We start from the raw sequence: 27,502 nt of genomic DNA, 5'->3' as shown, positions 1-27,502 counted from the left end.
ACTCATCCCATCTGCTCAAAGTGATGTTAATCAGCGAGATCACCTGCTGGAGTCATTTTCTGCTAAGAAAACCTGCACCCTCTTGGCCCTTCCTGGAATACTTTCGACACCGCTGGTTTACTATATGTGGCCCTGCGACAGACTGGCATCCTGTCCAGGGTGTATGCCGTCTCACGCCCTATGACTGCTGTGATAGGCTCCAGCCCAGCCGTGAGCCTTAATTGGAATAAGTGGGTATAGAAAATGGTTGGACATTAGTAATGTGCTACATATTCATATATCGATGGTAGAAAAACAGTTGTTATAGTGGATTCAGTGTCATCTGCAGCAGCAGACAGGAAATGATGACCAGAGATGTAATAACTTTGCAGTTTTAATTCAGATGATAATTGTCCAGTCAAACTGAATGGTTCAGAAAATAATGGTACCCTGGAAGAAGGCAGGCAAAATGTTTAGTAATTTAAATAAAGGAAGGAACATAAATAGACAACAATAATCCAATTACAAATAGATTATTCAGAAAGCAAAGTGGCAGAAGCTGTCTGCTGCCTGAAGCATTAGCAGGCGCATAGGTGTCAAACTGATTCCAGAAAGGGCCAAGAGGGTGCAGGTTTTCTTTGTAGCCACCAACTCCACCAGGTGATTTCACTCATGAACTCTTCCCATCTGCTCAAAGTCATGTTCATGAGTGAAATCACCTGCTGAAGTTGGTGGTTACAAAGAAAACCTGCACCCTCTTGGCCCTTTCTGGAATCAGTTTGACACCTATGGATAGAGCATCCGTGAGAGCAGACAAATACCGTGTCAGGAGAAGATACTGTTTTCTTCCCAATTTTGTAACCTGCAGTAAAACTGCAAAACTAATATATCTACCAAGTTTGAAAAGGCAGGAGGTGTTTTTAATGACATAATGCCTATGATTAATGAAGCTGGTTAAACTGCCAAACATATGGAAATTAAAAAGGAAAATCTGTTTGGTTACCAGTGGAATCAGTGAAAAATCATCAATCGCTTTTAACGTGGCATGAGGGATTTTTGAAGGCTATCTAGTGGGAAATTTTTCAGATTGCAACCTATCCAATATCCTGTAGTTCTGTTCTCAGAAAGGAGGCAGAGCAGCTCACAGGTGAAAATCCATGTTTACATAAGCTGAATGGTTATGCGCGCTCCTGAGCAGAGCTAGCAGTTTGTGCAGCTCCCAACATCAACATGTCTTTGATACTACTTTGTCACATTGTTTGTAATTCACATTAGGATTAGAATTGGTGGTGTCTTGTTCAGTAATAGTGTGTGCTGTCAGTCAGTAACTTCAGCTTTGCAGACATCACTGAACCCCGAGGAAACTAGATGGTGATAGCAAGACTGAGGCTAACTTGCTAACGCTGACATTTCACACTGTGAAAAAGTTTCACTTCAGGTACCTCACCTGCATTCATGATGCTCTCAACTGCGGTGTGTCAGTCTCTGTTTCTGCTTTGCAGTAAGCACACAAGCACACGTATGGAAACATATGGAAAAGGAGGTGTAAGGTTCAGTTTGGTTGCAGTTTGAAACCTGAACACTACAGATCAGCAAACTCTGTCACGCTGCTTTCAACTGGGGAAGATGCACATATTCCTGAAACATAACTTGACAATAATTATTCTCAGTGGTGGGCACACTTCCGATAATCCAATAACAGATAATTATCGAAGATAATGTTTTCAGTATCGGATTATCTTTTTAGATAACTTAAAAAACCATTATCGGACCAATTATCTTCCGATTAATTTTTGTCCGATAGCTCTTAAACTGATAAACAAAACTAAACAGTGACAAGCATTTTTAAAATTAGTTTAGCACCCACCTGTTAAAAGTTTTGTAATAGACGCATAGTTATAACCTTTGCAAACAGAAGAGAACTGCTTGTATAAAAAACATCTCAATCCTCTGCAAAGGACAAACAGCCCCAAAAGGAAAAAGAAAAAAAAAAAATTTCCTTTAACACCATACCGATATGCTGGCAATATGACCTAAGTCATCCAGAGGCATACATTTTTAACTTATGGTTCAAATTTTAACCATTCTAATTTTGGACAAGTTATTTAAAATTACTGTCATGTCTGAAGTTTCATAAAGTAAAAATATCAGATATATGTTTTAGTTTTAAAGCAATGTGCTAATTCTTAAGGTCCAAGTACCCAGCAACAGTGTAGAAAGTTCTTCATATGAAGAAGTGACTGGCTGACAATTTACAGTCTTGAAATAAAGTGTGTGTGTTGGGCAGTGGTGGGCACAGTTCTGCTAACCGCTAATTATCACAATGATTCATTACCGGATTAGCTTTCAGATAACTTTGAAAACCGTCGGCGGACCAGTTAGTGTCCGATAAATTTAGTTCCGATAACTTTTAGACCACTAACAAATTTTTTCGGGCATAGTTAATAAAGCTTAACAGTTAAAAACATTTATAAATTTAGAAAAAATAGATTTTAGTGCGATCTACAACAGGACAATTTGAAAGTTTTGAACAAGGTGAGAAATAAAGAAAATGCTGGAGGCAGATAGTTACATTTATTTTTACATTATTAAACCAAAATAAAAGCTTAAAACACACACACGCGCACTGATCCAAAATGTGGGAAGAGCATCAAGTTATGTGGACATCACTGAAGTAGCTCCTCTGACTCATCACAGAGCCTCCTGGGAGACAGACACAGAGACAGACAGCATGCAGAAAAAGGCTTTAAACCATTAATATATCAGATAAACTCTCCATCTTTCACTTTCATGGGCCGAATAATTTTCATTTGTAACAGTTCATGCCAATATACCCCCTTTTTAAGTGAGCCCCACCTACCACCAGAATTGTCTTTATTCTTTCTTTAATTCTGTGTCCAGCCATCTGCCAAATTCGTCCACTTCACTGGAAACAATTGACAGACAAGAAAATCTCAGCTGGTTTGAAAAAAATACTGGTCAAACTTAAGAGTTCATTCAATAACACTGTTACTTCCAGGTAATAACAAATTCTATTAGTAAACATTTTAAAAGATTATTTTGCATTGTTTAATCTAAAAAAACACAAACTTTACCCTTACCTTTGATGGTAAAGTGAACCACAGGAGTACATATTCTCTGCTTCTTGGGAGGAAAAAGCGTGCAGCCTGAGAGTGCAGCCATAAACATGCAGCCATTAGGTGGCGCTGTCTGTAAACAATGTTCTGAATCAACGTCATTAGAAGAAGCCTGCAGCCTGAAAGTGCAGCCATAAACGTGCAGCCTCCAGCTCTGCAGAGACACCCTACCCCACAGACCTGCAAGCATATTACACAAGTCATGCACAGGCAGAGAGTTTTAACCATATGTCAAAATTGTGCCATTTTGCCATTTTTTATTTGTAAAAAAAGGCATTTTCAAAAAAAAAAGCCAAGTTGTAATTGGATAACCATCTGATATAACCAGTGTCAAAGTAAACAGAACACTGTCAACAAATGTTCAGTACTAGGCCGAATACTGCCATGAACACTACTAGCCAGCAGATGGCAGAAGAGACCATGAAAACTTGCCAAAACAAAATTCCAGATAATCTGTGTCTGCTACATTTAAGATGCATGGAATTTAATAAACGCAAACTGAATTTCAGACATCTTATATATATTACCCTGGAACAAAGACGACAGACAGTGTTTGACATAAGCAGGCCTCTAATAGCAAACAGAAATCGATTGCAGTGATTCCAGTTGAAAATAATGGAGGAGCAACCTGAGCTTCTTCTGGTATTTTTACATAAAACAAACACAATAACAACGTTTATAAACCCAGAGAATATATTCACGGGAGTATTAGGCACAATATACAAAGAGTTTAATGCTGTTGTCCGTGTGGAGCCTGATCAGAGCGTCTCAAATGCATTTCTTCTGTCGTGAATGTGCTGAGGTATCCATAATGCACCTGGGCACAGCATGTCCACACTAAAACCTTCAAAATTAGCGCATTACTTTAAAACTAAAACACTTTATATGGTTAATTTTAACCATAAGTTAAAACTGTATGCCTCTGGATGACTTGGGTGATATTGCCAACGTATCAGTATGAGGTGAAAAGAAATAAGCCTTTTTTCTTTTTTGTGACCAGTTCTCTTTTGCCTGCAGAGGATAGAGCGGTTTCTTCTAGAGCCTGCTCTCTTCTGTTTACGGGGGGATAGAACTGCACATCTACTATAAAACATTTAACAGGTAGGTACTTAACTGATTTTAAATTTAATAGATGTTTGTAACTATTGAGCTTTGTTTACCACGTCTGCAAAAATATGTTAGCGGTCTAAAAATTATCTGACCAAAACTTAACGGAAGATAATAAGTCCAATAATGGTTTTCAAAGTTATCTGAAAAGCTAGTCCGATAATGAAAACATTATCTTCCATAATCAGCGGTTAGCGGATTAGCAGAACTGTGCCCACCACTGGCAATGCATTATGGGAAAATTAGTTTCCTGACATCAGTGGTTGATTGATATATAACACACAAGTAATTGTAACGTGTGGTGGGTTTTACAAATGAATCTGTATTTGTAAATATGTATTTTTTTCATTTGTAAAAAAAAAAACAAAACAAAGGCAATTTGAAAACTGAAAATTCTGTTTGTTAAGTCAGTCAGCACTTTTAGCGAATGTGTGGCAATTGCTCTTCACACTGTCATGAACACTGCCATCTACTGGATGGCCAGTAGATTAGCAATTTTCCCGTAATGCACTGCGGCATGTTTGTCTGTACTCTGTAAATGCTAAAACCTTCAAAATGAGTGCATTACAGGGGGGATTATATTCAAGGCCATTTTATATTTATGGCAATACAATGCTTCCTCTGACTCATGTTTGAACAAAATCAGGTGCCATCCAACACTCTCAAATATGTGGCTGTACTTGAAGAATCCAAGTGCTGTAAAGTAAACTTAAGCCTCTCTCACAACTCACCATACGTGCTGCTACAGGCAGTCTACGGTTGAAAAAATGGCAAAACCTTGCATGAAACGTGCCAGTCATGTGCATGTTCAGCGCCGTAGAAGGTCACAACCTGCCCATTGAGGCATTCACTGCTGCACATACAAATTAGGGGAGCAGATAAGTGTAACAATTGTTCATTTCTGGAAACAAGCACCAAAATTGGCACACATATTCCTTAGACTTTTGAAAAAACTGAGTATCCACTTGAATTTTCAATTGCCACATTATGTGTTTGATCACAAAGATTCCAGAGAGGTACGGCTTGGACTATCTACGATTAAATGTTAGAAGAATGCAAGAATGGTGACAAAGGTCAATTTAAGTTTGTACAGTGGTCAGAAGTTAAAGTTGCTCCGATTTTGGTAAAAAGCGGTGCAAATTAATTAATGCTTGGTCTGCCTGTTTCATGCACACTGCATGTGTAATTTGACCAAATTCACACTATGTGTGAAGGGGCCCTAAAGCTGACCTTTGTTACCATTCTTGCTTTTTTACCCCATAACTCCATAACATTCCGTCATAGATAGAAACTATACCTTTTTGGAAGCTTTATGCTCAGACAAATAATGTGGTATAGCTTTCAGTATAATTGGAACATTTTTAAATGTAATTCTTCAATTGACCCCTACCTGGCCGCCTCTTGAAAATTCAAGTGGATACTCAGTTTTTTCAAAAGAGTAATGTTTAAGGAGTATTTGTGCCAACTTTGGTGCTTGTATCACCATTTGAAGGATTAAATTCTATAGGTCTTGTGAAAGCTAAAGAATGCATACAGCACATACGGGGCTTGTACTGCCGTTGTACTCCTGATTCAAGTCAGGAGCACAGATAGTACGGGCTGTGCAATGACAGTAAGACGCACGGTCATTGCACGGGTGCTATTTGTCAGACGTTCTACATATATTTACTCCACACCTACTGTTTGTGTGGCCCACAAGACAGAAGTACATCTCACTCTCCACCTCTGTGTGTGTATCTGTGTGTGTTGGTGTGTGTGTGTGTGTGTATATATATATATATATATATATATATATATATATATATATATATATATATATATATATATATATATATATATATATATATATATATATATGAGGTCTGTTAGAGAAGTATCCGACCTTTTTATTCCACTGTGACAGAAGATTTGGCCATGAAAAGAGTTGCAGCAAAATTCATGCCGACGGCTTCGGCACGAAGCTGAAGGCAGAGCAAAAGAGCCTCCGTGTTGAAGTCTCACAGGACATGTTGTGACATGCCCACCTCTTCCACAATTTATCAGATAAGCCGTGGTCACAACCCACTATACTTGCACGTGCATGCAGTCTACTTGCAAAAACGTGGGCTAAATTTGGAGATCCGTACTTCGTAAGTACTGCCTCAGTACGAATTTAGGAGCACACAGACACACGCAGACACACCGTAGAGGTTTTAGTGCATGCAGAACTTTTGCTGCGGTCAGGCTGCGGATTCACCAGCAGTACAGATGACGTACGTTGTGAGTACTGCCTCAGTACGGATTCAAAGCAGCACATTTTCATTCAATTACTATTGAATTAACCAAATCCGTACGTAGGCAGTACGGATTACGGCACTCACCACATACTATGGAGGCCGACAGACTTGCATGCACAACGCAGCTTCTCACTTGAACTTGGACTTTATTTCCAGACGTCAGCAACACACACTCCACAGCTTCAGTCTGTTAACTAGCTGTAACTTTTCGAGGCAAGTAAACACTGGTACAACTGACCGCTGCAGGCTGGACATGCACATGCATCGCCGACGCCGAAAAACACCTGCCACTCCGGTACTGCTCATAAAAAAGAAAAGCCGACCCCACACACACACTGCTTTATTGTCAACTCTCTTTATCGTTACACTCCTAGAGACGTGCGTTGAACGTACTCCCTCCCTCCTCTTGCTACTGCCTCCGTACGTTTTCACAAAAACGTAGTGGCTGTGGCATCCGCAGAAAACGTACGGCGAAAAAAAAATGCACAGTGGGTTGTGACCAGGGCTTTAGTCACACGACTGAAAAGCCACCGAAAGCCGTCTGAATCTTCCGAATGGTGGAAGAGGTGGGCATCATTTTTCGAAGTCCAGCATGTCCTATGAGAATTCAACACGGTTGCGCTTTTGCTCCGTCAGCAGCGGCATGAATTTCGCCGCCACTCCTTGTTTGTACCGCTCCTTAATCTGTGTGATGCCCATAGGATCGTCACTGAAAGCCGTCTGAATAATCCGAATGGTTTCCACCTGGCTGTCACCCAGTTTCTGGCAAAATTTGATGCAGTCGCGCTGCTCCAGTCGTTCCGCCATTTTCCTTGCAAAGAAAAACGAGGAGAGACTACACCCATCCTCACACAAAGGCTGCTTATAAGCAAATGACGCAATCGACAGGCATGAAAAAAACTCACACATGCGCACGAAAGTTCAAGGTTGGCTCATGCAAGCACACGTGATTCAAATCCATCAGGTTTTTGAAAAAAATAAAAAGGTCGGATACATATACAGACCTCGTATATGTATATATATAATACGAGCGAAATGTCATACAGCGGCACGAAGTTTGCTCATGGTACAGGGAGTCCCAAACAGGAAGTGCCAAATTTTGAGTCCACAGTGAAACAGGAAATGTCAAATGTCAAACACTTCCTGAAATGACAGAAGAGATCTCATGGAATCTCTCAGGAATACAATGGCAAGTTCACTGAAACAGGAAGTGCCAAATGTTGAGTCCACAGTGAAACAAGAAATGTCAAATGTTGAACACTTCCTGGCATGGGTGGAGCTAGAGTGGAGGCCAGAGTTGCACTGGACTTCCCTGAAATCTGATTGAACACAGATGATTGACATGTCATGGCACCGCACGTCTGGTTGAAAAGAGCTATATTTTGAAATCAATGACACATATTGACTGCTAGGCCCCTCCAGTACAGTAGCTGGTGCTGTGTACCACAAAAAGGTCTAATCCACCTTAGTAGAAGAAGAAAAAATTTTGACTCATGAACTCCAAATGACTGAAAGTTATATTGGTGAGTAAACGACCGTATTTTATGCCAGAAATGAGATCCAAAAAGCTATCTCAGAGATTTCAGATGTCAGTTTCCACTGTGAGGAACTTTGTGAGGAAATGGAAGACAACAGGCACAGTACTAGTTAAGGCCCGAAGTGGCAGGCCAAGATAAATCTCAGATAAGCTGAAGTGAAGAATGGTGAGAACAGTCACAGTCAACCCACAGACCTGCGCTAAAAGACCTACAACACGATCTTGCTGCAGATAGTGTCTCTGTGCATTGTTCAACTATACAGCACACTTTGCACAAGGCGATGCTGTATGATGCTGGAATGCAGAGGAAGCCTTTTCTGTGTACACGCCACAAACAGAGTTGCTTGAGGTATGCTAAAGCACATTTGGACAAGCCAGCTTCATTTTGGAATAAGGTACTGTGGACTGATGAAACTAAAATTGAGCTATTTGGACATAACAAGGGGCAGTATGCATGGCTGAAAAAGAACACAGCATTCCAAGAAAAACACTTGCTACCTACAGTAAAATTTGGAGGTGGTTCCATCATGCTGTGTGGCTGTGTGGCCAGTGCAGGTACTGGGAAAGTTGAGGGTCACATGGAATCCAGTGAATATCAGCAGATTCTTAAGAACAATGTTCATGAATCAGTGACAAAGTTGAAGTTGCGCCGGGGCTGGATCTTTCAACTAGACAACAACCCTAAACACTGCTCAAAATCTACTAAGGCATTCATGCAGAGGAACAAGTACAATGTTCTGGAATGGCCATCTCAGTACCAGGCCTGAATATTATTGAAAATCTGTGAGATGTTTTGTAAAGAAGAATAGTCCAAAATACCTTCAGCCAGAATCCAGACTCTTATTAGAAGCAATACAAAGCGGTTCGAGGCTGTTATTTCTGCAAAAGGAGGATCTACTAAATATTGATGTATTTTTTTCTGTTGGTGTGCCCAAATTTATGCACCTGCCTAATTTTGTTTAAATAATTATTGCACACTTTCTGTAAATCCTATAAACTTCATTTCATTTCTCAAATATCACTGTGTTTGTCTGCTATATGATATATTAAACTGAAATTGCTGATCCAAACAAGCAATGATTTATAAAGGAAAATCATGGAAATCATCAGGGGTGCCCAAAGATTTGCATACAACTGTATGACATCACTGTACATGTGCTAGGACATCAAAAACTCCACGTCTCCTCGCTGAAAGAGAGAGAATGAGACTTACAGTAGAAGGAGAGCAAGAGAGAGAGAGCGCTCTTTCTTCAAGCTGCACTGCTCCTTCAGGGATTAAAGTTCTCCGTTGCTACGGCAGAATTGAGCTACCAAAATGCAGAATTAGCGCTGATGCCATCCTGACGCAAAATCAAGGCTGGATGAAAGACATAAAATTTACCACGTTCAAAATGTTCAAATGACAGTTTTTTTTTTATTGATTTTTTTTTTAAAATAATATCACTATCAGGTATCACTGTTATATATCACTGTTTAATATCATTGTTTTGTTTTTTCTCCTGGCAGTGAGTCCCTGAGTCTTTACATCTGTGTCCTGTGTGCAGGAGGAGTGGGAGGGGGTGGTGTATTTTCATGTCTCTCAGCACTGTGGTGATGACAGCGAGCAGATTGCAGAGTTTTACAAACCTATTTTTAAACTTTTCTTGTCTTTCAAAGTCTCCTCTGAGTGTCTTTCTGGGTGTCCTTGCACTGGTTAAACTAAAAACAGTGCAATGCATTTTCAAAAATGCACGTAGAATCTCTTTCTGAGGAAGACATGATGTAAATGCGCTGATAAAACCTTGTGACCTCTTAATCAGGCTGCACTTTCCACATAAATACACAACTTTTTAATTGTTCCTGGTCAGACTGCAAACTAGGGGCAAATACAGATGGAAAGAGTGTATTGTGTGTGTTGGGGGGGGTGCCCTCCACAACACCCCTTGATTAAAGGTCCACTTTTGAAGACATTTTTCATGCTACTACTACTTATTATAATAATAAGAATAATAATTGTATCAATTATTATTGTAAATCAATTTACCGATCCACTTTCACTACAATGTAGCCCCCGTTTCAGATCCTGGCTTACAGGCCTGTAAGTAAAAACTAAGTAAAAACTCTAGGAAAGCTGCCGCCTTTAAATGTGTTAATCCTGAAGTATTTAAATAATATGTAGGTAAAGCTTTTCTATAATATGATGGCTGCATTAGAAAAGAGCAGCAATGGTTAGTAAGTGAAATATAATCTTGTTCAGTAGAACAATTTGCTTTTTTTTTGTTTTGTTTTTTGTTTGTTTGTTTTTTTTGCTGTTGTCTTTGTGTCTCCACAACTCCAGAATGTGATCGCAGAAGTGTTTCTATAAAAAGGTAGATAGTGAACAGCTTATGATTTGACCGTGTATACTTTTTTCCGATTTTTTTTTTTTTTTTGCTTTTATCCCTAATCGTTTTTCCATTTGTGCTTCAGCTTTGGACAATCAGAACCCCAGATAAACCATCGGACAGCCACAGGAAAAATAAAAGGCAAGCAGTGGACAAAACGGTAAACAAATGTGAAGGCAGAGGGAAAGCTCGCTGTCTAGGTTTTGAACACGCAAAAACTTTCTGACGAACTTGGTGGACATCAGCTGCAAGTAGACTTTTATAGGACAAAAATGAACACAAACTTATAATAATATCAGCTCCTCATACATTTCTGAGATCAGTCACAGGGTGGCTGATCTCCCCCGCCCCATAACATGAAGTATGTGTTGGGAAAGTGTAGGAACACGGACCCACAACAGGGGGCGCAAATGAACGGACAATGGAGTAAGTCAAAATAACAACGCTTTACTGTTGTGAATGTGCACAACGAATACAACCAATCACAGAAATGGACAACAGTCAATTCACAAAAGTGTCGTGTGGGCAGGCTCGAAGATAGGAGACGCCTCTCCAAGGTAAGACCGGAACCACACGGCTTCCTCCGCCACAGGACCCCGGGAATACTGGAGCCGCCAAGTCCCGAACTCCCAGGTGGCCACTGCCTCCGCGTGTCGGACCTGGTACTGCTGGCGAGGAACAAAGAACAGTTAGATGGGGGCGCGTTTGCACCCAGGACTCCGAACAGCAGGAAAGGTACCTCCACCTCTCGTTGGAACAGTAATCCAAAAAACTAGCTCAATCCAAAAAGATGCACTCTGTTTGCTTCGATACGTTACCTCTCCGGTAGAAATGATATCTCGGCAATGAGGTGGAGATGCCGTCCTGCTGATATACCCCACTGATGATTGCCGTCAGCTGTCTCAGGTGATGGGTGACAGCTGTCACCGAGGCTGCTCCCGTGAGGCGGCGGTGCCCTCTGGTGCCTGGAGCCCGCACTCCAGGCAGGGCGCCCTCTGGTGGTGGTGGGCCAGCAGTACCTCCTCTTCAGCGGCCCACACAACAGTATGTCTATTAATTAATTAATTAATTTGTTTATTTATTGCTGGGGGGAGGGGCTAAAGGGAGGAGCTGTGATCAGCTGAAAGGTGCTGTCCAAGGTTCTGAAAGCAGGAGGCGAGGCATAAAGTGTGGTAATTTGCAAGTCACACGCACTCCACAAACACTGCACACGCACTGTTCACGTGTATCAGAAATGCAATTGCCATGTGCTGACGGTGCAATATTCCCCAGGCCTCATGCATGACAGTCATGCAGCATGTATGTGACAAGTCCGACGCCTGTATTCTTCCAGAAACTTTCTCCTGGATAGGTGCGGCCTGCAGGCTGCCACTACCTGTGACCCATATGTGTCCACCACATTTGGGGTGAGTTGTGAGGCAGGCTTTAGCTGTGAAATGTCTCATTTTGTGTGTCAGTGTTTATGAAGAGGAGAAGCCAATGTCTTCACGGATTTGACAAACCAAACCATCCAACCCACTTGCTTGTTTTTAGAATGTTTTACTTTTATTTAAGGGATGTGTTGTGTGGGCCGCCAGAAGAGGAGGTACTGCTGGCCCACCACCAGAGGGCGCCCTGCCTGAAGTGCGGGCTTCAGGCACGAGGGGGCGCTGCCGCCTTACAGGAACAGCCGAGGTGACAGCTGTCACTCATCAACTATGACAGCTGTCACCGATCATCTGCACTTCACCCCGGATAAAAGCAGGATGACACCTCCATCACGTCGCTGAGATATCGTACTTCTTTGGAGGTAACTTTCTCTGCCTGTGTATTGTAATAAGTGATTTCAAGAGCTACTTTGTTGCAGCTGTCTACCCAGAGGACCGGCGTGGGCCGCGACTGTTTCGTTCTACTTTCCACCAGATAAGTGGTTACTCAGACGCTGCACGAGTGTGTGTTAGAGGTGGAGGTGGAATTCCCACCGTTGTTGTTACGGGGTGTACACACACCCACACTTGACTGTCTTTGCTCTTCGCCAGCAGTACCAGATCCGACACGCTGAGACGGTGGCCACCTGGGGGACTCGAGACCTGGCGGCTCCAGTATCCTTCGGGTTCGGTGGCGGTGGAAATCGTGTGGTTCCGGTTCTTCTCCAGACGGACGTCTCCTATCGTCGAGCCTGCCCACACGACACCTTTATCCATTGACTTGTATTTATTCTATAATCTGCTGTGTGTGGTTGTGACATTCACAACAGTAAAGTGTTCAAATTTAACTCCCTCTATTGTCCGTTCATTTACGCCCCCTGTTGTGGGTCCGTGTCACTACACTTTCCCAACAGGATGCATTTGTTTGCAACTGTGGAGAGATGTTTGAAAATCTGCTGTCTTGTGGGATGTAAAATAATTTAAAAAGAAATAGTCTGGTTGATGTAATATTATAATTAGCTTTGTTCCTCTGAGAACCTGATTGCAATGGTAGGGCATCTTGAGTATGTGTCATAACACTTTCATAAATTCTATAGACAAACTAATTTAAATGTCTTAATACTTCATATTTTGTATTTTTATTGCACAGCTCCTCACATTGTAACTGTAGGAAAATGAGGACTGGTGCCACTGAAAAAGTTAATAAAGTAGTCATGTGCTTGTTTGTTGGAAGCAAATGTAGTAAATAATGTTATTGTCAAGCATCTTGTCATCTCAGAAGAAGCAGTTTGAGCTTCTCATGTATTAACATTCTCCTGATTATCCTCTAAACAGCTTTGCATGCCGTCTATGTTGCAGGGAGTTTAAATAATCAGGAAGCCAGAAGATGAGAGTAATTCTCGCCTGCCTTCCAGCCCTTGTTCAGCTGCAGAGAGCTCTGTCTCTGCAGTGACAGCAGCTACACATTCACAGTCTCTTTTTCTCTCTCTTTCAGCATTGGCTGGAGTTTTCAAAGTCCATTGCCAAACAACTGAAATGTAAGTATTTATATTAAAATCATGAGTTATTTGTGGTGCCTTTGATAAAGTCACTTCATAACTTTGCAAATCTGACCACAGCCTTGTTTTCCCACAGCACCTTCAGGATAAGGTGCTGCTGAAAAGCATCTTATGCAGGAGAAACCACAAATTGCCATTTGAATTCTACAAATTTTATGAGGCACTCTTGTTCTCTCTACCTGTCTCTCTCCTTCCTTGCTATCTCTTGCTCTCTCAGACACATAAAACCTATATTTGTTAAGGTAATACATATGACGAATATGACGATAATAATATAGCTGTGTCCAGAGCTGTTCCACCTCACTGACGTGCACATTTGGTATCTATGACGTGAGGTTCCAAAGTGAGGCAAAGGACCGCTATTTCATACACCGCAAAAAAAGGTGACAATGTGCATGGGAACAGTAAATACTTTAACATACACAACCAATGTGAGTTAAAAACAACCATTAAACAAAATAAAAGTAAAAACTGATAGAAAACACAAAACACCATCTCATTACTTCACCTCAGGGAGCTTTGGCGGACAGTTTGATGCAAATCTGTTAAACTGTCATAAATCCTTTCACTTGTACCCACTTTTTCAATGCCGCAGCGTTGTGCACCTGGTACACTCTTGGTTAAAGGGAAGAACAGGTGACAACTGGTTGAATATATGCTTGGGCTACAAATCTCTATGCCTAATGAACAGGATAAATGAAATCCCTTTGCATCCAGCTTGTTGCTGATTTTGTGGAGCCCTGTCAATAGCATATAGAACTTAAACATGCCCCAAAAGCATTTACACTACTTTGTGCAACTCATTTCACTCCCACCTCATTTTTATCAATATTCTAGCTTGCTCAAAATATTTGCAAAGAATTGTGTATTGGAAAAAAAGACATTTTAAATGAAATCACAATTGCTTTTGTAAAGTTTTTTTTAAATAAAACATGACCATCACGTGCCCGAGTTCTTCGGGGTGGGGTGGGCGGGGCAAAAAAATAACAGTAAACACTGTTAACCAACAAAAGAAGAAGGGGAAAAAAGTAAAACGAAGACAGTGTTCGCTAACATGCCAGGAACAAAATGGATAATTTTTTAGTGAGTAAATCTACCAGTAAGAAGACAGAGTTTGGGCAACCAAAAAAAGAAGAAAGTAGAGGACGACCTTCGTTTGCTCCTCTCCACAGTGCATCCCCCCATTATCCGTGTGTGCGCGTCAAAGACCCTGACTCATTGCTCACACTAAACAAGAGGTGAGACTAGATGAGAGACTATGTATAAAAGTTTAATTAATATTATTTATGTTAAAATGTGTTAGTTATGTCAAAGATGTTTAAAAATGCACAGACGTTTAAATGTTAAAAAACTTTGTTTAAAACACGACCAAAGGTAAAAATAGAGGAATAGAAAGTTTTTTAAAAACACATTTAAAATGTTTACAAAGGCTGTAAAATGTGTAAAGGCAAACAGTTCCTTAAAAACACATAAATATATTTCAAATGTGTTTAACGTGGAGACTTCCGGGTTTGATCCAGCCCAAAATGGCAGCATAAAGGATTAGCTCCCGATAGAAGTCCCCAAATTCAATGTTAAAATACATTTGATGGCTCTGAAATAGAGATGCAAGGGGGAGGGAGACAAAGAAGGACAAAAACTACAAAAAACCTGGCAGAACAACCCGAACTAACGGAGAAACACGGAAGAACCATGTCTGCGACAGGCGCAGGTGAGCAGGAACATGTGGACGCCGAAGCTACAGATATGATACAAGCAGGTTTGAAACACATAGAGAGACTTCAAAAGCGACATGAAAACAGAGTTAACCACATTTAAAGAAGAAATCAAAAAAGAAATGAAGGAGGAACTCACGGACTTTATGAGTAACATTAACCAAAAGCTCATAGCAACAACTAATGAGCTAACAGCGCTAACCACCAGACTGGATGAAGCCGAACAGAGTGGCCGACATGGAAAGCTGGAACGAGGAGGTAAAAGACGCCCAGCTCCAGACGCTGAAACAACAGAGGATACTGCAGGAAAGACTGGCAGACCAAGAAGAGAGAAACCGACGGAATAATATCCGCATTTTTGGCTTAAAAGAAGGGGTAGAGGGCAGCTCGGCCTCGCAGTTCATCGAACAATTTTTGAAACTGAGCTCTCCTTGCCAGCAGAAACAGACCTGCAAATACAGCGAGCACACCGAGCTCTAATACAAAAACCGGGCTCTGACAAACCTCCGAGGTCACTGGTGGTGAACTTTTTACAGTGCACGACAAAGGAGAAAATACTGAAGGAAGCCTGGAAAAAGAAAATCCAATACCAAAACCGCGCACTGTTTTTTGATCATGACTACGCCACGGAGATCATTCAAAAAAGGAAGGAATATGTCAGCATTAAAAGAGCACTCACGGAGAGAGGAATCTGTTTCCAGACACCTCTGGCGAAAATCAGAATCCACTGGGAAAGCGGTCCGCGGACATACGACAGCGCGCAGGAAGCGGCAGCGGAGCTGAACAGGCGAGGACTACAGGTGGAGGTACCCGGGAGAGGAGGTGCAGCCCGGACCGGGATGGAAGAGCGGCTCCAGTGAGCGTTGCCGTGGCAGCGGAGCAGTCACTGAGGACACCGCAGAGCGAGCCAAACTAAAGCTCCAGGAATTTCAAAGGAGATAAAGGCAATGCTAGGTATAAGAGTGCATTAATTATAATTTGGAGTAAGAAAATTGAAAAGAATAAGACTGAAAATTAATAATTTGGTTTAAGACTTATTGCACTCCTCTAAACTGTCTGCATATTAGTTTGTTTATTGGCTAAGTCCAAACCTTACTACAGAGGGGCCCTATCTGGGACAGTTCCCTCAACCCACAGTTGTAGAGTGGGAGGTGTTCACCTGCTTTTGGAAGTCAGATAGTTACTTAGGTAATGTTCTTTTGCTCAAGTTCTTCGAGCTGTTAGTGTTTATGTCTACAGTATGGCTTCAGGGGAAATACTGCAGTTTTGTTGTTAAACTAAGGGGATACAGTGAAAATGCTCACATCAAACTAAATGACTCAAGGCCATGGACTTAAGTTGATGTCTCTAAATGTTAATGGTCTAGGTAATCCAATTAAAAGAGCCAAAGTAATGACAAAATTAAAAAAGAAAAGATGCAGATTACTTGTTTACAAGAAACACATCTAACAACACAAGAACATGAGAAACTAAAGGGATTTGGTTATAAACATACTTATTGTAGTTCATACAGAGGTAAACACAAAAGAGGAGTAGCAATCTTGATTTCAAACTTTGTTAAATTTGAATACCTGAAAGAAATAAAAGACAAAGAGGGAAGATATATCATACTAAAGGGTAAAGTGGAAAATAATCTAATGGCACTAGTGAACATTTATGCCCCACCTGAAAGTAATAAACATTTTTTTAAGTCCCTATTTGATGTCATTGCAATGGAAACTGAAGGAATCTGTATATGTGGAGGGGATATGAATATGATATTAAATCACAATCTGGATACGACGAGCAAAAAGAAGACTAAAAATCATTTAACAAAACTACTCAATACATTCTGTGCAGAATTGGGACTGGTGGACATCTGGAGAAACCTCCACCCTCTAGAGAAAGATTATACACATTATTCGATGCCACATTCCATCCACTGTAGGATAGACTATTTCTTCACACAGAAAGCAGATTGTTATAGGGTAATAGATTCTAAAATTGGGGTAGCAGATGTCTCGGACCATAATGCAATATATTTAACTATTCAAATTGAGAGTAAAAAGAAGGAAACAGTGTGCTGACTAAATGTGGGGATACTAAATGATAAAACAATAGTTGAGGACATTAAATCTGAAATTGAGAGATTCCTAAAGAAAATGACAATGGTATGGTAGATCTATCAATACTATGGGACTCTCTCAAAGCCGTAATACGAGGCAGATTAATTGCGAGGATGACTTATTTGAAGAAAATCAGAACAGAAACATATAACAAGTTAATCTCAGATTTGAAAGAATCAGAACAGATATATGGGGAAAAATAAGGATCAGAAAATTTACGAACAAGTACAAGTTTTGAAGACACGCATAGATGAGATATTGGGTCAAGAGATAGAGAGGAAAAAAAGCAAGATTCACAAAACAGGCATATTATGAATTGGGCCCTAAATCCACTAAACTACTCGCCCGGAGATTACGAAAACAGCAAGCTGATAATACAATCCATAAAATAAAAAATCCTAATACAAACAAACTGATGATTGAGCCAAAAGAAATAGAACATATCTTCAGGGAGTACTATAAAGAATTATATACACAAACATCAACGGTAGATACTAAATTAATGAGAGATTTTTTTAAATACACTTGATCTACCTAGTATTGGAGAGAAACAAAATAAGATAGTTACATCAGAAATATCACTAGAGGAGATACAGAAGGCAATCGGTAGGTTAAGAACAAATAAAGCCCCAGGTAGTGATGGCTTTCCTGTAGAGTGGTATAAAATATTCCAAAATGAACTGAGTCCACTTCTCCTCAGGACTTTTAATTGGATTATGAAAGAAGGTGAGATACCCCCATCATGGAAAGAGGCAGTTATAACCTTAATCCTTAAAGAAAACAAAGATAAGGAAAATTGTAGTAATTATAGACCCATATCAATTCTAAATGTGGACTATAAATTATACACTTCAATTATCTGTAAACGATTTGAAAAGTTCATGCCAGACTTAATTGAGGAAGATCAAACAGGATATATATCTGGCCGACAAACACAAGACAGCATTAGAAGAACGCTACACGTCATACATAAAATTAAAAAAGAAAGCTACAATGCAGCTATGATAAACCTCGATGCAGAAAAGGCATTCGACAGAGTAAACTGGGATTTTTTTATACCAAACACTAGGAAAATTTGGCTTCACTGAAGAATTAATTAACTGTATTAAGGCAATTTATCAACAACCTACTGCAAGGGTAAAGGTGGATCATTAACTGAGAGATTCGTACTGGGTAGAGGAACGAGACAGGGATGTTGTCTTAGCCCCACATTGTTTGCCATTTATATAGAACCATTGGCACAAGCAATCCATCAGGATACGGAATTGAAGGGTATAACTGTTGGAAATAGGGAACAAAAAATTGACCTCTTTGCGGATGATATATATATATATATATATATATATATATATATATATATATATATATATATATATATATATATATATATATATATATAAAATAGCCATTGGATTTTAGTAGTAAGATAAATATAGTGAAAATGAATATTTTACCAAGGTTACTGTATTTATTTCAATCCCTGCCAATAGAAATTCCACCAAAACAATTTATAGAGTGGGATAAATTAGTATCTAGGTTTATTTGGGGAGGGAGGAAAGCCAGAGTTAAATACACTACGCTCCAATTGCCAAAGAATAAAGGTGGAATGGCACTCCCAAACTTTAAGATATATTTTTATGCTGCTCAGCTTCAACCACTAGTTAACTGGTGTGATGAAAATTATATAGCAAGATGGAAAGAGGTTGAGACCTGCATCCCCGACTATCACATCCAAACACTCTTGGGAGAAAAAACAATCCCTGGACTTGATCTAACCTCTTGCTTGCCTCTACTGGTGGTTGGCTCTCACTGCGGTATTGTATCACTTCCTGTTCCGGAGCACAGCGGTGTTTTTCTGTATCTGTTAGCTGTTTAATCTGCGCAGTTAGATTGGTCTAGTTATCTAGATTACGATTTGTTTCCCAGTGTAATCTTTACGTGCCTTAACTAAAGCACTCCTTCTGCTGAATCACCTCTAAATTATTGACACATTATTCACTTTGTGTGTTTTTAGGAATCCGCTAGCTTAGCGTAGCTACTAGCTCTTAGCCGATTTAGCATGGCGGCTTCTCCTGTCTCTCCCACACTTTTCTGCTCTGGGTGTGAAATGTTTAGTTATTCCTCGGCCTCCTTTAGCAGTAATGGTACTTGTAATAAGTGTAGCTTATTCGTAGCTTTGGAGGCCAGGCTGGGCGAATTGGAGACTCGGCTCCGCACCGTGGAAAATTCTACAGCTAGCAAGGCCCCTGTAGTCGGTGCGGACCAAGGTAGCTTAGCCGCCGTTAGTTCCCCCCTGGCAGATCCCGAGCAGCCGGGAAAGCAGGCTGACTGGGTGACTGTGAGGAGGAAGCGTAGCCCTAAACAGAAGCCCCGTGTACACCGCCAACCCGTTCACATCTCTAACCGTTTTTCCCCACTCGACGACACACCCGCCGAGGATCAAACTCTGGTTATTGGCGACTCTATTTTGAGAAATGTGAAGTTAACGACACCAGCAACCATAGTCAATTGTCTTCCGGGGGCCAGAGCAGGCGACATTGAAGGAAATTTGAAACTGCTGGCTAAGGCTAAGCGTAAATTTGGTAAGATTGTAATTCACGTCGGCAGTAATGACACCCGGTTACGCCAATCGGAGGTCACTAAAATTAACATTAAGTCGGTGTGTAACTTTGCAAAAACAATGTCAGACTCTGTAGTTTTCTCTGGACCCCTCCCCAATCGGACCGGGAGTGACATGTTTAGCCGCATGTTCTCCTTGAATTGCTGGCTGTCTGAGTGGTGTCCAAAAAATGAGGTGGGCTTCATAGATAATTGGCAAAGCTTCTGGGGAAAACCTGGTCTTGTTAGGAGAGACGGCATCCATCCCACTTTGGATGGAGCAGCTCTCATTTCTAGAAATCTGGCCAATTTTCTTAAATCCTCCAAACCGTGACTATCCAGGGTTGGGACCAGGAAGCAGAGTTGTAGTCTTACACACCTCTCTGCAGCTTCTCTCCCCCTGCCATCCCCTCATTACCCCATCCCCGTAGAGACGGTGCCTGCTCCCAGACTACCAATAACCAGCAAAAATCTATTTAAGCATAAAAATTCAAAAGAAAAAATAATATAGCACCTTCAACTGCACCACAGACTAAAACAGTTAAATGTGGTCCATTAAACATTAGGTCTCTCTCTTCTAAGTCCCTGTTGGTAATGATATAATAATTGATCAACATATTGATTTATTCTGCCTAACAGAAACCTGGTTACAGCAGGATGAATATGTTAGTTTAAATGAGTCAACACCCCCGAGTCACACTAACTGTCAGAATGCTCGTAGCACGGGCCGGGGTGGAGGATTAGCAGCAATCTTCCATTCCAGCTTATTAATTAATCCAAAACCCAGACAGAGCTTTAATTCATTTGAAAGCTTGTCTCTTAGTCTTGTCCATCCAAATTGGAAGTCCCAAAAAACAGTTTTATTTGTTATTATCTATCGTCCACCTGGTCGTTACTGTGAGTTTCTCTGTGAATTTTCAGACCTTTTGTCTGACTTAGTGCTTAGCTCAGATAAGATAATTATAGTGGGCAATTTTAACATCCACACAGATGCTGAGGATGACAGCCTCAACACTGCATTTAATCTATTATTAGACTCTATTGGCTTTGCTCAAAAAGTAAATGAGTCCACCCACCACTTTAATCATATCTTAGATCTTGTTCTGACTTATGGTATGGAAATAGAAGACTTAACAGTATTCCCTGAAAACTCCCTTCTGTCTGATCATTTCTTAATAACATTTACATTTACTCTGATGGACTACACAGCAGTGGGGAATAAGTTTCATTACACTAGAAGTCTTTCAGAAAGCGCTGTAACTAGGTTTAAGGATATGATTCCTTCTTTATGTTCTCTAATGCCATATACCAACACAGTGCAGAGTAGCTACCTAAACTCTGTAAGGGAGATAGAGTATCTCGTCAATAGTTTTACATCCTCATTGAAGACAACTTTGGATGCTGTAGCTCCTCTGAAAAAGAGAGCTTTAAATCAGAAGTGTCTGACTCCGTGGTATAACTCACAAACTCGTAGCTTAAAGCAGATAACCCGTAAGTTGGAGAGGAAATGGCGTCTCACTAATTTAGAAGATCTTCACTTAGCCTGGAAAAAGAGTCTGTTGCTCTATAAAAAAGCCCTCCGTAAAGCTAGGACATCTTTCTACTCATCACTAATTGAAGAAAATAAGAACAACCCCAGGTTTCTTTTCAGCACTGTAGCCAGGCTGACAAAGAGTCAGAGCTCTATTGAGCTGAGTATTCCATTAACTTAAACTAGTAATGACTTCATGACTTTCTTTGCTAACAAAATTTTAACTATTAGAGATAAAATTACTCATAACCATCCCAAAGACGTATCGTTATCTTTGGCTGCTTTCAGTGATGGCGGTATTTGGTTAGACTCTTTCTCTCCGATTGTTCTGTCTGAGTTATTCTCATTAGTTACTTCATCCAAACCATCAACATGTTTATTAGACCCCATTCCTACCAGGCTGCTCAAGGAAGCCCTACCATTATTTAATGCTTCAATCTTAAATATGATCAATCTATCTTTGTTAGTTGGCTATGTACCACAGGCTTTTAAGGTGGCAGTAATTAAACCATTACTTAAAAAGCCATCACTTGACCCAGCTATCTTAGCTAATTATAGGCCAATCTCCAACCTTCCTTTTCTCTCAAAAATTCTTGAAAGGGTAGTTGTAAAACAGCTAACTGATCATCTGCAGAGGAATGGTCTATTTGAAGAGTTTCAGTCAGGTTTTAGAATTCATCATAGTACAGAAACAGCATTAGTGAAGGTTACAAATGATCTTCTTATGGCCTCGGACAGTGGACTCATCTCTGTGCTTGTTCTGTTAGACCTCAGTGCTGCTTTTGATACTGTTGACCATAAAATTTTATTACAGAGATTAGAGCATGCCATAGGTATTAAAGGCACTGCGCTGCGGTGGTTTGAATCATATTTGTCTAATAGATTACAATTTGTTCATGTAAATGGGGAATCTTCTTCACAGACTAAAGTTAATTATGGAGTTCCACAAGGTTCTGTGCTAGGACCAATTTTATTCACTTTATACATGCTTCCCTTAGGCAGTATTATTAGACGGTATTGCTTAAATTTTCATTGTTACGCAGATGATACCCAGCTTTATCTATCCATGAAGCCAGAGGACACACACCAATTAGCTAAACTGCAGGATTGTCTTACAGACATAAAGACATGGATGACCTCTAATTTCCTGCTTTTAAACTCAGATAAAACTGAAGTTATTGTACTTGGCCCCACAAATCTTAGAAACATGGTGTCTAACCAGATCCTTACTCTGGATGGCATTACCCTGACCTCTAGTAATACTGTGAGAAATCTTGGAGTCATTTTTGATCAGGATATGTCATTCAAAGCGCATATTAAACAAATATGTAGGACTGCCTTTTTGCATTTACGCAATATCTCTAAAATCAGAAAGGTCTTGTCTCAGAGTGATGCTGAAAAACTAATTCATGCATTTATTTCCTCTAGGCTGGACTATTGTAATTCATTATTATCAGGTTGTCCTAAAAGTTCCCTAAAAAGCCTTCAGTTAATTCAAAATGCTGCAGCTAGAGTACTGACGGGGACTAGAAGGAGAGAGCATATCTCACCCATATTGGCCTCTCTTCATTGGCTTCCTGTTAATTCTAGAATAGAATTTAAAATTCTTCTTCTTACTTATAAGGTTTTGAATAATCAGGTCCCATCTTATCTTAGGGACCTCGTAGTACCATATCACCCCAATAGAGCGCTTCGCTCTCAGACTGCAGGCTTACTTGTAGTTCCTAGGGTTTGTAAGAGTAGAATGGGAGGCAGAGCCTTCAGCTTTCAGGCTCCTCTCCTGTGGAACCAGCTCTCAATTCAGATCAGGGAGACAGACACCCTCTCTACTTTTAAGATTAGGCTTAAAACTTTCCTTTTTGCTAAAGCTTATAGTTAGGGCTGGATCAGGTGACCCTGAACCATCCCTTAGTTATGCTGCTATAGACGTAGACTGCTGGGGGGTTCCCATGATGCACTGTTTCTTTCTCTTTTTGCTCTGTATGCACCACTCTGCATTTAATCATTAGTGATCGATCTCTGCTCCCCTCCACAGCATGTCTTTTTCCTGGTTCTCTCCCTCAGCCCCAACCAGTCCCAGCAGAAGACTGCCCCTCCCTGAGCCTGGTTCTGCTGGAGGTTTCTTCCTGTTAAAAGGGAGTTTTTCCTTCCCACTGTAGCCAAGTGCTTGCTCACAGGGGGTCGTTTTGACCGTTGGGGTTTTACATAATTATTGTATGGCCTTGCCTTACAATATAAAGCGCCTTGGGGCAACTGTTTGTTGTGATTTGGCGCTATATAAAAAAATTGATTGATTGATTGATATCAGGACTTTGATTGATCCAATAACAATATTTACACTGGAAATGTGGTTTACTCTTACCAGACAACTTAAACTGAAAAAGGGGCTAAAATTATTAAAATGGATAGCACTGGATAGTGAATTTAGGCCTGGGCTGTATGACTCAACATTTAAAGAATGGAAGAAAAATGGAATGACTGCATTTTGTACTGCCACAGAGAATGGAGAATTAAGAAGTTTTGAAGACTTATAGAAAAGATTTGCACTTAAGAATCAAGATTTTAGATATTTTCAATTGAGGGAATATTACAATAAAGAGGTGAAGAGGGCCACACCAGAAGAAATGAACCCAGTGATAGAAGTGATGGTTAATGCATATAATCAAAAAATATCTAGGGTTATATCAGTAACATACTACAGCATAATGGAATGTCAGAATAAAACAACATTATACATAAAGCACAAGTGGGGAAAAAGAGTTGAATATCACAATTACTGAAGAGGAATGGTATCACATGTGCGCAACTCAACAGACATCCAAAAATTCATTTACATGGAGAGAATTTAATTGGAAAAAATTTAACACGTTTTTTTAATTACACCAAATTTAAAAAGCAAACAATTGTTAAAACAGCAAACATGCTGGAGGCAATGTGGTCAATAAATGCAAACCACACGTGATCTGAAACTGTAATTCCTCCTGTCCCTTGTGAGCTGATCCCTTACTGTTTGACTACTGTTCTGTACTTATAAGAAATAAAATAAAAAGTAAAAAAAAAATGTGTTTAACATGTAAAAGACTAAAAAGAAACACATGATGTTGAAATTGTGTGTGTGTGTGTGTGTGTGTGTGTGTGTGTGTGTGTGTGTGTGTGTGTGTGTGTGTGTGTGTGTGTGTGTGTGTGTGTGTGTGTGTGTGTGTGTGTGTGTGTGTGTGTGTGTGCCGTGGGGGCCAGCTTTTCATTTGTTCTCTGAGGGGAGCTCACTCTCCCACACTTTGAAAACCCCTGATGTAAGCTATGACATGGTTTACAGCCAATGCAGTGTAATTGTTTATTTGCATGTAGAAATGTGCTTGGATCATTAAACATACTCAGACAACAATGGACAAGACTAATATGCAAACCAGGTGAGTCACATTAGGACGATGGGGATATAAAAATGTAAATCTTTATCTTCCTTCCCTAGCCCAGCCTCCATTCACCATGTGTTTGCGTGTCAAGTTTTACCCGCCTGACCCCGCTGCCCTGAAAGAGGAAATCACCAGGTATGAGTTTGATGAGTGTTTCTGGATGTAGAGGTGTGTTTGGAGCAGGAACTGTTCTTGAATCCAATGGCCTTGGCATATCATCACTGTTGATGATTGTTCCTCATCTTCATTTATTATGGCTGTGAACATCAAAAGTGCACTAAGAGCTGCATGAAACTACTTTTACCATACTTGTACCATTTTTTTATGCCCAGACCAATTATGTGCTGCAAAAATTTGTAATTTTAGCTAAATCAATAAACAATGGCTGCTGTGCTGCAATGCACCATGGGAGTTTGGGGTTTTGAATGTTGTTATTGTGGTTTATGTTAGTTTAACAGTGTTGTTAGTGTTCTTGAGTTATGTTTTTGTAGATAGTTGGTTTAGTCACTTTAGTCAAGTCTTATGTTGCTATTATCATGAGTGAGTTAAGTCTTATGTTCATACCATAAGTCAAAAGTATAGTGCTTTTAATGTCTTCCACTGCCCTCTCTGTTTGTCCAATTAAAGGCACCTGCTTACAGCAGATTGCAGAAAAACAAACAGGTGTGTGCAATTTTTCTGACATCTGCCATTTGGTATGTTTATGTATTTTGGGTCGAGGATGAATAGTACCAAAACTAAATATTGATACAATTAATATTTTTAGAGAAGCTACATATATTAGCTAACAACACTGAACAATGGACATTAATATACATTCTGGACTCACATGACAGTCCAGCAGGAAGTAAATCATCTATATATTAAACGTGTGAGTGTGTGTGTGTGATTTTATTTAGTAAGCTCACTGTAAGTATATAATATTGTAAATACGTTTAAAAATACATGGTTGACACAAGAAAGTGAAAAATCAAATGACAAAATAGAAGTAAGAATAAAATAATGATCGAAATGAATATTCTGTGTATGATAACAAGAACATAAACAATTTATAAATACATTAAGACAGTAAATTAACATTACAAATTACATAATTAACAAGAAATAAAAGTGTTGAGTTCTTCTAAAAACTGTTGCCATCTAAGGTTCTAAAGACATTGTAGCCTCTCAGATCATTCCAACTCATTATAGAAACTTTGCACAATTTATTACCACCCATGAAAAATGTCAACTACCTATTTTATAAACACTACTCAGTCTAGAGCCCATAGATCCCCACGGGCAACACGCTAGTGTAACAGATAAAATAACCACAGCACACGCGCGCGCGTGTGTGTGTATGTAATTCAATAAAATTAGAATGCCTTTTTCTGTACATGGATAAAAAATAATAATAATTAAAAAAGGCTGTTAGAGGTTTTGAAGAATCTTGTTTGCAAGTTTGAACTGCTGACCCTTTAATGACAGAGTTGGCTTCTATTCAATAAAATACAGCTTCAAAGGGAGTCTGTTTTCTTATGGAACTTTAAATCATGTTCAAAAGAGACTAAAATTCATCAAATTATACATGTAACAAAAAAAAGTCCACAAACAATTTGATGGCAGGAGAAAAGCTGTAGTTGGGATTTGATGACTTTTTCGTAGCTAAGGATGCTCCCTGCTGCCACACATCGTGACAGCTCAACAGACTGTTGTGACGGCAATGGCAGTGGAGCTGCTAAGCACACAGATCTATGAAAATTACTTCTTCCGACCGGCTGCCACACAGTGAAGTCTTACTCACTATCCAGCTCTGAATAGCACAGAGGAGTAGGGAGGGAGGTGCACAGTGAGGGAGAGCTCCTCCATCTCCCTCCATCTGTTCTGGCTGCTGCGTGTCTGACAGTTTCCAAGAAAGGAAAAAAGAAATTATTTTTATGAGTCTGTTGACACTGAGTTTGAGAAGAGGCTGTTTTGTCTGGACAACTAAATTCCAAACTTTCTACCGCAGGTTTGCCGTTATGTTCGGTGTATGTAATATCTTTTTTGGCTGATGTACTTTTAAACAGCTTTGATTGTTCTGTTGTTGCGGTCGTCCAAGAAAACAATGTTTCATGGGACAATAAAGTTTGAGTTGTGTAGGTTCTTCTAAAATGTTTGGCCAGGCTGAGAATAGAAACCATTAAGCATTGGGGGTGGATCTGGATAAAAGATTGGAGGCAGAGCATTTTATTTATTTATTTGAAAGAACTACGCAGAATTTTTAAAAACTAATGATCCAGTTTAAAAAAAGATAAAATGTACAGTAGAGCCTGGAATACATACCCTGTTGTAATAATAGCCCACGGGGGTGGCACACTGACTAAATGTTGCTCCTCGAGGCCGGAAGACTAGTCCACTGACAGACTCTACAGGTCTTAGGTTTTAGCCTCTTTATTGGAGTGTTCACCCTCCCATACCTCGTCATGTCTCTTGAGTGGCAGACCCAACATAGGTTACACTGATTTTTTGGGATATAACTATTGACAGATGAGCCTCCATTTACTCTTTGAAGTTCTGGTGCTTCCTGTTTTGCAGTATGGTTGTGATGCTTGAATGCTAACCACTGACCTAAGGAGATGGCTGGATGTCTTTGGTACTTGACCTCATTGTAGAATCCTTGAGTACCATTGGGAGGAAATTTTGTAACTTGGGGAGCATCATGAGCATGAGGCATACTAGTTGCAGTGTGAGGGCCTGTAGGCTACAGCATTTTGGCCATGTGGGGCGTTTCTCTGGGCATGATCCAGCACACAGT

At 40.1% G+C, this 27,502-nt stretch overlaps 1 protein-coding gene across 3 annotated transcripts in view; it reads left to right on the top strand.

Annotated features, from left to right (window-relative positions):
- The window catches only part of LOC117525236 (FERM domain-containing protein 5-like), a 333,800-nt gene that overhangs the window by 262,651 nt on the left and 43,647 nt on the right, over positions 1-27,502 (top strand). The window contains exons 3-4 of one of the 3 annotated variants that reach the window (XM_034187078.1): positions 13,301-13,343; positions 24,783-24,861. In XM_034187078.1, coding sequence (XP_034042969.1) covers positions 24,800-24,861 — 62 coding nt within the window. In that variant the 5' untranslated portion in view covers positions 13,301-13,343; positions 24,783-24,799. Of the gene's footprint in view, positions 1-13,300; positions 13,344-14,965; positions 16,034-24,782; positions 24,862-27,502 lie in introns of those variants that run through there. The other 2 variants (XM_034187070.1, XM_034187087.1) reach the window with 2 other exon arrangements.

This window comes from Thalassophryne amazonica, chromosome 2 (assembly GCF_902500255.1).
Source record: "Thalassophryne amazonica chromosome 2, fThaAma1.1, whole genome shotgun sequence".
Taxonomy (NCBI): Eukaryota; Metazoa; Chordata; class Actinopteri; order Batrachoidiformes; family Batrachoididae; genus Thalassophryne; species Thalassophryne amazonica.
The sequence above is the reverse complement of the archived record's forward strand: the minus strand, read 5'-3'. Positions and strand labels throughout refer to the sequence as shown.